Below are 11,834 nucleotides of genomic sequence, written 5' to 3' on the forward strand. Positions count from 1 at the left end.
GTCTTAAGGTTTATTTGTGTTAAATCAATTAAAAATAAAAAGCCCTGTTGGTCTACTACACTCATCCTAGCAATGCTGACAACAGTGTGAATCCTCTTATCATTTGATTGTTTCAAAATTTCTGACAAAATAGTTTTAAGGTGACTCCTCTGCGCCATGGCAACTTCTGTTCTTTTCAAGTTAAAATCCACTGTTTTGGGTTATTTCTCCTTTAAGTTTGGCAATCTAATAATCATCTAACCTCATCTTAGGGGCACCGCTGTTGACAAACAAACCTGGCCCAGTACCCTTCCTCCAGCTTTTCCGACATTCATTCAAACCAAGTAACCAAACGAAAAAAAAAATAAAAGCATGGTAGTAATATAATGATTTGTATTCTTTAATGACAAGTGATTTTATTGTGAAAAGCAGGCTATTAAGATATTTAATTACCATTATTTTGGTGGTGTGACAGGTACAGAGTGCATCAGGATTGTTTTTCTTTTTTTTTCCTTTTTCCTGTTGGGTCATTAATAAACAATAATAAAAAAAAACAATACAAATTGACAGCCTTTTAAAAAGTACAGTTGGTAATATCACAATATCCAGCAGTGTTTTAAAAATGCCCTTGTACGACAAAAAGCATTAATGAATATTGTTCAAACCTAAACGAAATCCTCCGTCATCTTTCCTCAGACACGCTTGCGCTCTCCTCCTCGCTCACACACAGGCAGAAACACTCCCTGCTTACACATATATATATGTATATAAATATCCATATTGCATTAAAATATGTCCAATGCTGCTTCCTTCTACGAAGCAAAGGAAAAGCTTCAACTCGATAACCGGCACATTTCAGTTACACACATCGCAGCTTCTACCTACGGTCACGTGAGTATACAGATACCAAATTTAAAAAAAAAAGATATTTACGGAGCAGCAGTGTGATTACGTCACCTCTATCCTACGAAGCTGCTGCTGACGTCTTGCTATATGGACTGCTGCTACCTCCTCTGTACTCCAGATATGTAAAGGTAACTTCTAGCCATGACTACGTTTCACAGCTTGAGCACGACTAGGCCGGTTAAGCAGGCACTGACGCAGATATTTGGCTGAGACTTGGTTGTTTGCACCACATAAAACAGATCCGACAGGTCGAAGCAAAAAGGTCAAGATGTGAATAGTACAAAAAAAACAAACAAACAAACAAAAAAAACTCATTGGGGAGATTAATAAAACTCATTTGGCGTGCTTGACAGTAGTCCATTTCTACCACAGAAGAAGAAAACGTAAAGGTCCTCATGGAGTACCACGAAATAACGCGTTTGTTTATACTGCCGTGTTGCGTAAAAAGCAGGCTGCACAGTGGTTCAGGCTCTTCGCTGTTCTTGCAGTGTAAGTAAGTGTGTTTATACTAGGGTCAGATGCATAAATAATGCATAAACCAAACACAATGCATGTGCCCTTCTCTACACATTGGATTTGTATGGATGTAAGAGCAATGTGCTAGTGTGAGCGATATTAAACTAAAACCACACAAACAGAATTTGAGGTAAAATGAAACAAGCAGGCTCATATGGAGGAGTTGGAAGACCTTGGTAAGACTTTAATAGAACCATTATTTGCTGCTTTAGCTTTTTGCGGAGGATGATATGTCAGCTCGTGTGCTTTAAAGCCCCACGTGTGCAATACTGTTTCTATTTTCCTTCCGTTGAGGTTTGTTGCTTTGAACTTAGAAAGTGGAGTTGCATATGTAACAGATTTAAATTCAGGCTTTGTTGTGTTCATGGGTTCACAGCCGAGACTAAGCATGTTTCCTCCATACTTTAAGCCAGAAATGGGGTTAAAGTATGACGGAAGTGCATGAGTGTAAAATTTCAAAATGATTTGAATGTACTGACAGAAGCACATCCTGCAGTGCCTGATAAAGGTATTCATATGCCTTGAACTTCTTCTTCTTCTTTTTTTTTTTTTACATTTTACATTAAAATCACAAACTTCAGTGCATTTGATTGAATTTTATGCAATAGGTCAACAGAAATTTCTGCTCCATTGTGCGGGGGAAGGAAAATGATAGTCGGTTTATGAAATGTTACAAACAACAAAAACGTTACATGCATTTGTATTTGGCTCTCTATACTCGGACACCCCTAAATCAAATCCAGACCAAGCAGAGTTCACCATGTGCAAATTAATTTCATTAAAAATATTCAATATTAATTCATTTTGTAGCAGGAAGGTGACAAAACAGACCAAAAGTGAACTTTAGACATGCAAAAACACCGATGTATTGCAGAAAACCAGAACAACCTGAACACACCACTTCAACAGTAAAACATGGTGGTGGGTGATTAGGAACTGAACCTGTTAAAAGCTGCTAAAGACTTAAAAATGAAGCGTAAGGTTGAGCAAAGTATGAGAGCATGGGAAACTGATATGAGTATTAACCACATTATTCAGATTGTTTATAAAACACTTTTAAAAAGCCATGTATCATTTTCCTTCCCTTTTTAAAGTTATGCACTGCGTTAGCAGCAGAAAATCACCTAAAACACACTGACGTTAGCGGTTATGACGTGATCAAATCTGAAAAAGTTCAAGCTGTATGAATACCTCTGCAAGGCACTCTATATAAATCTGGCAAACAGAATGCATAATAAACACATTTTTGCCTTTGTGCTCACGCTCCTTTTAGTCATAAAACCAGAGTTTTATGCATCTGGCCCTAGATGTGCATCTGTGTTAATGCGCAGGTGCAGCATTGCAGTGTTAAACTGTCCTATCGGCTTCTGAGCGCTTCTGCAGAACCTTGTCCTCGTTGACCTGGTCCACTGCCAGCGTCTCCAGCTCGGCCTGCGGCGGGGCGAGGGGAGGGGTGCCGTGCGGGATGCGGTGCGCCACACCCACGTGGGCCCTGTGCTGGCGCTCCCGAGCCGGGCTGTGTCGGGGGCTGGCCGCGGCGCCCAGGGGAGGAATGGGGGAGCGGTCGGAGACGATAGGAGGGATGACTGCGGGGCGCTCACGCACTACCTGCTGCGCGTCGGGAGACTCCCGGCCCGCCTGCAAGAACGGCGTCGGGTCCGGCATGGCGTCCACCGGCTCTCGCAGGACAATCCGCCTGCCGTCCGGGCCCAGGCGATACACTTCCGTTAGCTCCGGGTGAAGAGGCTGGGAGAGGCTCTTCTTCATCCGGCGACGGGGGGTTTCAGGCTGCCTGTCCTTGGCGGGGGGAGGCGTCGGCTTGTAGGAGCTGATGGGGCTGACGTTGGGACTCGCCTCGGAGGAACTTCCAGCCAAAAGCTTCTTCTTTGTGGCGTGAAGCTGCGAGGTGAGGTAAGCGATGGTGCTTGCCCTCTGCTCCAGCTCCCCAGATAACACGGCCAGCTTGTGGCTCTTCATCTTAAGCTCCTCCAGGTACTTCTTCTCCCGCTCTTTGATGGTGTTTTCCAGGACAGAAATCATGGCGTTCTTTTGCTCCAGGTCCCGGAGCAGCTCTGTGTTCTCCTCCTCCTTCTTTTTAAGTTGGGCCTCCAGCTCCTCACACCTCCTTTGCAGCTCCCTGCATCGTTCCTCGCTGCTGTCTGAACACACAGTAATGAGGAACATCACAGCTGTTAAATGTGTGGTATAAGTAAGACATAGATAAGACGAAAAAGAAAAAAACACACACACATTAGACTACACACTCAGGCATTCAGCTCAGACAGTCTGTCAGCACAGAGAGAGACAGCAGGATCCTTTGGAGAGTCGTTTGCAGTGGTCAGAGAGCTCCGGTCTCACATTACAGCTTTTATGGGCTCTCATCTCCATCACTGCAGCTCCTACCTGACTCTGCAACACCTCACTGCAGCCAACTGACTGTGCAGCAAATTACAGTCAACTTCTAATGCAAATTCAGTCATCGTTCGCAAATTTTCTGCTTGGCTTTTTCCAAGTCTATTTTGCGTAGACTTGGAATTTTTTACAAATTATCATAACGTTTCCGCAAAATCTGACCAATCATAAAGTTTTTTTTTTCTTTCTTTTTTTTTCTGAAAAAAAAAGCATCACTGCAACAGGGCTGAATTTTTACAAATCCCTTCCATCCCCTTCTAATTTAACCCCTTGTTTCACAACCTGTAAGATAAAAGCTGTGACGCAAAAGGGTAACATTCGCCTTTTTTTTTTTTTTTTGCAGAAACCATTTTGTATAAGATTTTCTTATACTGTGTATGCAGTCATTGGTAGCGCGTGGGACATATCCCCCACTTTTCTTGTATTTGTGCCCTCTGTCCCGCGCACTTTTTCAGTCGTTACCACTGTTTAGTCAGTTGTTATGGCAATGTGATTTTCCGAACCGTCTTTAAATGCATCATGAACGTGGCATGATGACGCCGGTTACACCTGTGGGTCTAATCACTGAGGGAAGACCGACGCTGAGCTACACGGTCTGTGTCATGTCCAGCAACTAGCCAGAGCCAAAAGGCAAAAAAACATTCCAGTTTTCCTCCAAACAAACCGAGGAAGTTGAGTAATGATGCTGCATCCAGATAATGTTAGCTAAATGGTGGTAATCCATACTAGTTTATCACATGAAGATTGTTTACAAGAACACTAATGTCTTTGTTTACTGTTTTACATCCTTGCTAGTTAGTTAATCCCAGGAATAAACCCAAGCCTCTTTAATTTCTGTTCATAAGTTGTGCTCACTGTTTCCATATATTTAAAGGAAATCATTATTGTCACAACAGAAAGAGCAAAGAGCCAGAGAGGAGACATTAGAGCAGAGGTCAGCAGGGGGACGATGATGCAGAGTTTTCTCAGGTAAGGAGAGATTATAACTTGATTTAAAATAAAAAGAGACAGAAATGGAAGGTATGTGCAACAATTTCAGCTTTTTTATCAGACCGCGTTATAGTAAAACTAAAACTTAAGGGTGTGCTGTGGTGGCGCAGGGGTCAAGCACGACCCCTCATATGGAGGCCTTAGTCCTCTATGCAGCTGTCGCAGGTTCAGTTCCCAGCCTCGGCGACCTTTGCTGCATGTCTTCCCCCTTCTCTCATTACCCACTTTCCTGTCAAATAAAGGCCACTAGAGCCAGTAAAATGTTTAAATAAATGAAACTTAAAACAATTGCAACTACGACCACAACTTTTTGAAAAAGGTGCCAAAAATTCTGTGATTTTAGGGCACAACAATCACAAAAACAAAAACAAAAAAAAAACATAACGTCCTGGAGAGGCTGAAATTACTGTTGTTTATATTCAAATGTTTAGAAACTTGCACCTCACTTCTCATTTCCTGATCTCAGACACCCATTTAAAAATTGAATGGTTGGAAACAAGAGTATCATATTTCCTTCCTGGGGGGGCTGGTGCTTGTCAAGCCCAGTTGGCGCAGCTGCAGTGAGCAGGTTGGACACTGTGCATTAGTGCTGCAACAGATAATCTCATTTCCTGCACTCAAATCTAAGAGATGTCCCACACTAACATGATGGTGAGTCATATTGGAGGCTTTAGCAACGTTGAGCTAACACAGCTCTGTCAAAAAGCCTACATCGTCCCACCGTGATCTCACATGGCACCCTTCATACTCAAGACATCTTTACCAGCAGAGTGTGAATCAGACGAGGATGTGACTTCATGGCATCATGGTTTAGAGGGAAGCGGCAGCTGGGGGAGCTGCAATCAACAGCAGTGAGTCAGACAGACGGAGCAGAGCTTCCTGGGTAAGACTTTGTTACCAGGGAAGAGAGCTGGCAGAGAAAGCTAATTTAGCAGGTGACATTCATTTACAGCTCTCTCTGGTGCAGAGTTTGCTCTGTAGCTGCTGTTGGAAAGTGGAGCACTCCCGTAGATGCCATCACAACATTTTGAAATCGCACATGAACTTATCAGACTTTTTTTTTTTTTTACATGAAAGTGATTACTGAATTATTTTTGAAACAGAATGTTGTTAATAGCAACTGACATTTTGCTTCAGATTTCACAATCTCCAGTTTTTCAAAAAGCTTTGATCCACTGAAAACCATCTTAGCTAATCACACTTTCTCTTGGACTATAAGCAGGGATAAGAACATGCAAGCTTTTTTTTTTCTGGCCTTCCTGATATGTATGATTATTAATTGTTCAGAGTTGGAGCAGAGGCAATTAAACTCTTTTTGACGTCTTAAATTAGCCATTAGCACAGATGAGTATAGCTAGCATGACTACACTATTCCTTATAAAATGCTAAGTCCTTAGCTAAATTTGACACTTCCAATATGTGGATTAACTGGTTTTGGATGCTGTGCAGTTACAAAAATTTTTGTTTTTACTTGTTTTGTGTTTAACTTTCAGACAAGTTGTGAATGTGGGTAACCGTGACAATAGGATATTGTTTTTACAGCTGGGAGTAGTAGCTCAGCATTTTAAATTAGCATCTCAAATAATGCCTGAACTACAGCCCCACACCCTAAAGGAGTTTAAAGACGCAGAGCAGGACAAAAGAGCAGAGAATCTCAGACACAGATTTAAAGAGGAGAGGCAATAGCAAATGAAGTGGATTAGGATGAAATTGTTGATGGATGTTTAGTGGCATGAGATAAAATATAATCCATGATTATTAATGATTTCATTTCAGCTAGTAAAGACGTGCATGTTTTTTGTTACAAAATTAACTAGTGTAATTTAACAAAAATCCTTCCCGTGTTTTAATTTTTTTTTTTTTTTTTTTTTAGCAATAACTGCATAATGCAGGGCAATAGTGGCTTACCTGATGGATCGGAGCTTCTCACGGTGAGCTCATATGTCAAATCTGTGAAAAAGAAAGATAAGGCTGAAACATGGAACAAAGCACCTGTCTAACAAATTGCTCCCACAAACTAAGCTTTGAGGATTGAGAACGTTGTGCTTTGTTTTGGTCATTAGATCATTTTTTGCCGCCATGATAGTTCAGCTTTCATGCGTTTGAAATTCTCTGAAATATACTGACTTACCAGAGAACCAAGAAGCTGATTATGTATGCGCTCACCCGTGCATTGCTGCTGTAGTCGACGGATCTCTGCGTGAAGCCCCTTTAGTGTGTTAGCATGGTCCTGCTGCAGAAAAAGCAGGTTTTTCTGAGCACTGTGCAGCTGATTCTCCAGAGTTACGTTTGCTGAGGCCATGGCGATATCTGTTTGGATTCCCACCACCCCTGGAACCTTAAACCCACAAAGACAGAAAATGTCAAGCCGTCCAGCACACACAGACTTTGTCAGTTCATCCTACAAACCACGAGGGCATCAAGAAGCTCCACAGCATATTGGAACATCCTTTTGTTTTATGTTAGTAAAACAGTGTGACATCATGCTACGGCAATAAAAATGACATTTATTTTAGAATGTTTATGTACATCTTTATAAAACTGAAAGAAATCCCAATATTTTGAGGCAATATCGTAACTATGATAAAATAACGACAAGAACTTTCAAAGAAATGTATCATGATAAACGATACGATACATGCTCACCCCTAAGAATCTGTCAGATGAGAGCATCTACTGCAGTGACTCCATCCAACAGGCTGAGTATCATATCAGCATGCAAAGTGTGAATTTACAACAATATATTAGCCAACAAATTCTGCATTCCAAGCAGTCCTTTACGACTTAATTGGATGATGGTCTGTTTGAGATCCATTATGCAGCCCTACTTGGGAGATATTTTTTAACAAACTGAGATTCATGCTCAGCATTAGATGAAATATCTGATCCAGTATCTATACATGACTACCAAAGACACCGAAGCTTCATACACTGATGCATACGATGCTCCCACTGTTTGCGGCAGGTCAGCCTGCAGGGAAAAACAGGGGGGAAAAAAAAAAAAAAACTCATCTTCCTTCCTTGTCATGCCCCACCCTCCAGACCACAAGAGACATAATCACTCGGTCTAACAATCTCTACCCTCTGAGAGACACCAACATCAGACTAAGAGATAACAGCACATTGATCCCTGTATACTCCCCACCCCTCCACGCCCTCTCTCTGCATACAGGAACGAGCTTCAATTAAATATCCCAGACCTTCTCACTCTTACATCACCATCTCACCAACATGAATAATTCATTCTAAGACACCTGACTGAGCAGGCTTCCTTGTTTCAGCGGATGCGCAAACGTTTTCATTTTCATGGGGAAAAGTAAGAGGCGGTGCCAGCACCAAAAACCCAGACTGTTTAGAACAAACGCAGCCAGCGGTGTGTCATAAAGGCTGAGGGGATAATCTATTATTGATGAGTAATGTGAAGTCCTTCCGGTAAACCCTGCGCTGCAAGCATATCTCTCATCCCAGCTCTTTCCTAGAATAGCTCAGAAAGCTTTCCGCTCGCAAAGACATGACCTCAGACAACTTCACTATCAACACGGCTCATGCAACATACTGCAGAATGGCGGATATAAAAAGAGGATTAAGATTAATTTAATCCTTTCAATAAAGTTAATCAAATGTCATGTTTGGGTCTCCTTGCCCTGCGACAGGCTGGCGACCTGTCCAGGATGTACCCCGCCTCTCGCCCGGAACGTTAGCTGGAGATAGGCACCAGCAACCCTCCCAACCCCACTAAGGGACAAGGGTGTTCAGAAAATGGATGGATGGATGGATGTTTGGGTCTCCTTTGATTTTTGTTTTTTATGCACAAATACACCCATCTGTATTGCTTTTTCAAACTGAGATGAAGAATGATGAATTATACATGAGCTGCAGCAGCACGAGACATTAAGAAGGAGATACTATCCTAAGCCAACACAAGTCTCCTACTGTAACATTTTCAAATCTAATGCACTGTCTGCACATAAATACAAAGCATAACAAAATCTAAGTGCTAAACATTCATTGTTAGTTTGACTTTTACACAGATATTTGCAAAAGTATTGAATAAACACTGGCTAAACTTTGAAGCAATACTACTAAGGGGTGTTGCTTCTTTAGGCTTCACAGCATTACCGTGTCTGCTATTTGTGATCATAAATATTTCCAAACAGCTAATGTTTTTCTTGTGAACGAGGGTAATTGTTGTAGACTTTTTTCAGCCAGCTGACCAGCAGCACACAGAAACAAATTCAAGTTCAAAAATACTTTACTGAGCCCAAAGGGAAAGTAAATGTTGTTGTTGTAACTCATATTTATTCACTCTTTAAAGCACTTTTCTGCTTTTTCTGGCATCTCAAAAAATGCCTTTAAGAAGCATGAACAATATGCAGGTAGATATTTGCCAATTTGGAACAGTGACTTTGTAAGACCTTGTTATAATTTGATACCTGGAGCTGGTGCTGCCTGTGTTAATCAATATTTTCCCAAAAAAAGAGAGTCTAAATGATAAACAATACATGAATCACAGCAGGATGAAACATTAGGAAGTAGCTAAGCCAATACAAGCTCTTAGTAGCAACTTCCTGTAATCAAGCTCAACAATGCGTTATTGTACATTAAGTTTTTGCACTCTACCAGATTTCACTGGGAAATATACTGATTCTCCTGTTCTGATGTATCTGTAATTAGCTTTGTATTTTTGGAAAACCTACAAAGGTTTCTGTTCAAATCTGGTCCAAGGCATAAGCAAACTATTGCCTTGTTCACACTGCAAGATTTTTATGCCAATCAGAAAGGAAGGTGATAAAAATGTGGAGAAGAACTATCTTTTTGTTTTATTTTCTCTGTTAAAAATATTTCAGAAACCATCGCCTTTGCGTAGTCCTAGATGGCCATGTTTGTTAGCTCTGAACTCATGTTTGATCTCGCAGAGTTTTGTGAGATTTCCCATCTATCTGAATGTTCAGGAGTGAAATGTGTGGTGTGTTGTTCCTGCCGTGTGGCTGGACATCACACACTGTAGGACCAAACCTGCTATACCATAATTTTAAAAGACCAGTAATTAGAAGTTCATTATGACTTCAAGGCCAGCAGGGGCTCTCAAGAGTGTTTCATTTCTTACGCAGTACGTAGATCTCAATACATCAAATTTATAGATAAGTTTAAAAGAATATTTGATAATAATTTATATGAATTCATTTTAAATTGAAGTAATAATACACACAAATACATTTGCAATATTAAAGTTATGTTAACAATTCAATTTTAATTTGGCTAGTGTGTGCACTGGAGTTAAATTTCATGCAGAATCAACCTGCAACCCAGTTCTATCTATATTCAACCAATCCATCCATCTGCCCTTTCTAACTTCCTGGATTTGGGGTTACAAATCAAATTCGGATTTGGGCCCCGTTAAGTTTAGGGCCGGCCCTGCTCATGTTCCTAACACCAGACCTTTACAGCAGCAATAATAATAATTTTACAAGAGGAAAGAGTATTCCCACTAACAATTACTGCTTTTATTTCTAAGATAGTATAAATATCTGGCAGGAGGTCGGCAGGCATCCCTGATACTTTAGATTTCAGCACCTGCATTGCGGACAGCACCCTGAATACAATACCTCTGCTGCTCCTGACAGCAACAGCCGGGGGATCGTTGCTTCCCTCAAGCAGAGTCGTAAACTTTCAATAAGCAACAGTCAGGCTATGATATTCACTCTCGTTATCAAATAATGTATCAAAGCTCGACAAATCCTAGCCGTGCTGCTTCATAACAATACAAAGATGTCATCGCCGCATTTGGTGGGGTCATCACAAAGGGTGTCCTTGCAGCCAGTGTTGTGTTGTGTTGTGTTGTGTTGCGACTCAGGGAGGAGCTGTCCAGTGTAAGGAACCGCAAACAGGCTAGTTACGAGCCAGAAGCAACAAATCTTCCCTTGCAACAATTGCTGTACTCAAAAACGAAAATCCCTATCATGAAAAACCCTTACTGGCTTTCTGGGTGTTTCTGAAAATGCGACACCACCCACAAAATAGGGCATAACCCATGGTATTTATTGACGCTTTGCACCATTGCGCATGAATGAATTGACTGAGACAAGAATATTTAAAATACTTCAAACACTCATTACGGCATAAAACTAAGTCTGAACCATAAAACGCGCAGAACAAGCTCATACTGACAGTATTTTCGCAGTTTAATCGTCACGTTTTAATTACTGCAATAATTTCTCTGTTGGAGCAGGTGAATTATTAAGCTACTACGCCTTTATTGATGTAGCCTAGCTAGAAAGCTAAGGACGCCGAAACCGGCAGCCCAACGTTAACGGCAAATATTTATGTCGGCTTACCTTTCAGCTAAAAATACGTGGCCGTCAAGAAGCTGCTAAAGCGCAATGAATAGTGGTCGAACGGGCTAGCCGCAGCGGCTAAGCGCACTCCACCTTGCAGGACATGTCGGTGATGCTGCCAGCGGCTTGCCTCGGTCGGCTGTGTTCCTGTCAGATCTCCCTGAGCTACTAGACAAAATAAAGCGATGCACCATGGGAAGCCAGAGGAAATACTGACAACATACTCAACATTTATACTCTATTTTTATCTTCCAGTTTGTAATATTCATTACAAATACATTTATGAATTTTCAAAGACGTATATTAGAAAGAAGGGGGAAAAAACAGCGATTACTAACCTTAAATAATATAAACTGCGCAAGTAGCGGATGCCCTTAGTATGCGACCGTTTTGCGTTGATAAGCGTCATCACCATGGCAACGGAGTCCTTTCAATGCTCTTTACAGATGTATTTACGCCACCTAGCGATACTGTTGTAACGTTGCAATGCAGTGATAACGTTTTTATTGAGATATACATCCCGCCGGCGTCAGGTGAATACAGGATGGTAAAGGTAAAAAGATGTGAACGGATGTAAGGTTGGGAAAGCTGTTAGGCAGCTGGTGGACAGCAGAGGGCGGTATTACTCTTCAATGGTTTGTTTTGTTTTTTCTTCACTCCTATTGCTCTTTCTCCAAATCCACGCAGCATACTCTT

The 11,834-nt window shown here is 41.4% G+C and overlaps 1 protein-coding gene across 2 annotated transcripts; it reads right to left on the reverse strand.

Moving 5' to 3' along the window:
• Positions 1 to 1,556: 1,556 nt before the first annotated feature.
• ccdc92 (coiled-coil domain containing 92) lies at positions 1,557 to 11,617 on the reverse strand. Of its 2 annotated transcripts, none has more exons than XM_015028558.1 (5): positions 11,477 to 11,617; positions 11,139 to 11,303; positions 6,970 to 7,141; positions 6,712 to 6,753; positions 1,557 to 3,560 (listed from the first exon to the last, which is right to left on the reverse strand). In XM_015028558.1, the coding sequence occupies exons 3-5, from the start codon at positions 7,103 to 7,105 to the stop codon at positions 2,749 to 2,751; spliced, it is 990 nt and encodes a 329-aa protein (XP_014884044.1). In that variant the 5' UTR covers positions 7,106 to 7,141; positions 11,139 to 11,303; positions 11,477 to 11,617; the 3' UTR covers positions 1,557 to 2,748. The 2 variants fall into 2 exon arrangements, with proteins under 2 accessions (XP_014884044.1, XP_014884036.1); XM_015028550.1 differs by having other exon boundaries at positions 11,139 to 11,306.
• Positions 11,618 to 11,834: the final 217 nt, after the last annotated feature.

Source organism: Poecilia latipinna, unplaced genomic scaffold (assembly GCF_001443285.1).
Source record: "Poecilia latipinna isolate Pla-1442-1.1 unplaced genomic scaffold, P_latipinna-1.0 Scaffold8, whole genome shotgun sequence".
NCBI classification, from domain to species: domain Eukaryota; kingdom Metazoa; phylum Chordata; class Actinopteri; order Cyprinodontiformes; family Poeciliidae; genus Poecilia; species Poecilia latipinna.

What these genes read in the sequence shown, in the direction of transcription:
- ccdc92 (XM_015028558.1), bottom strand. Translation starts at nt 7,105, where the DNA reads ATGGCCTCAGCAAACGTAACTCTGGAGAATCAGCTGCACAGTGCTCAG. An exon ending in ACTACAGCAGCAATGCACGG is followed by an intron (nt 6,754 to 6,969) that starts GTGAGCGCATAC and finishes TCTTTTTCACAG; the next exon opens with ATTTGACATATGAGCTCACC. An exon ending in GAGAAGCTCCGATCCATCAG is followed by an intron (nt 3,561 to 6,711) that starts GTAAGCCACTAT and finishes CTGTGTGTTCAG; the next exon opens with ACAGCAGCGAGGAACGATGC.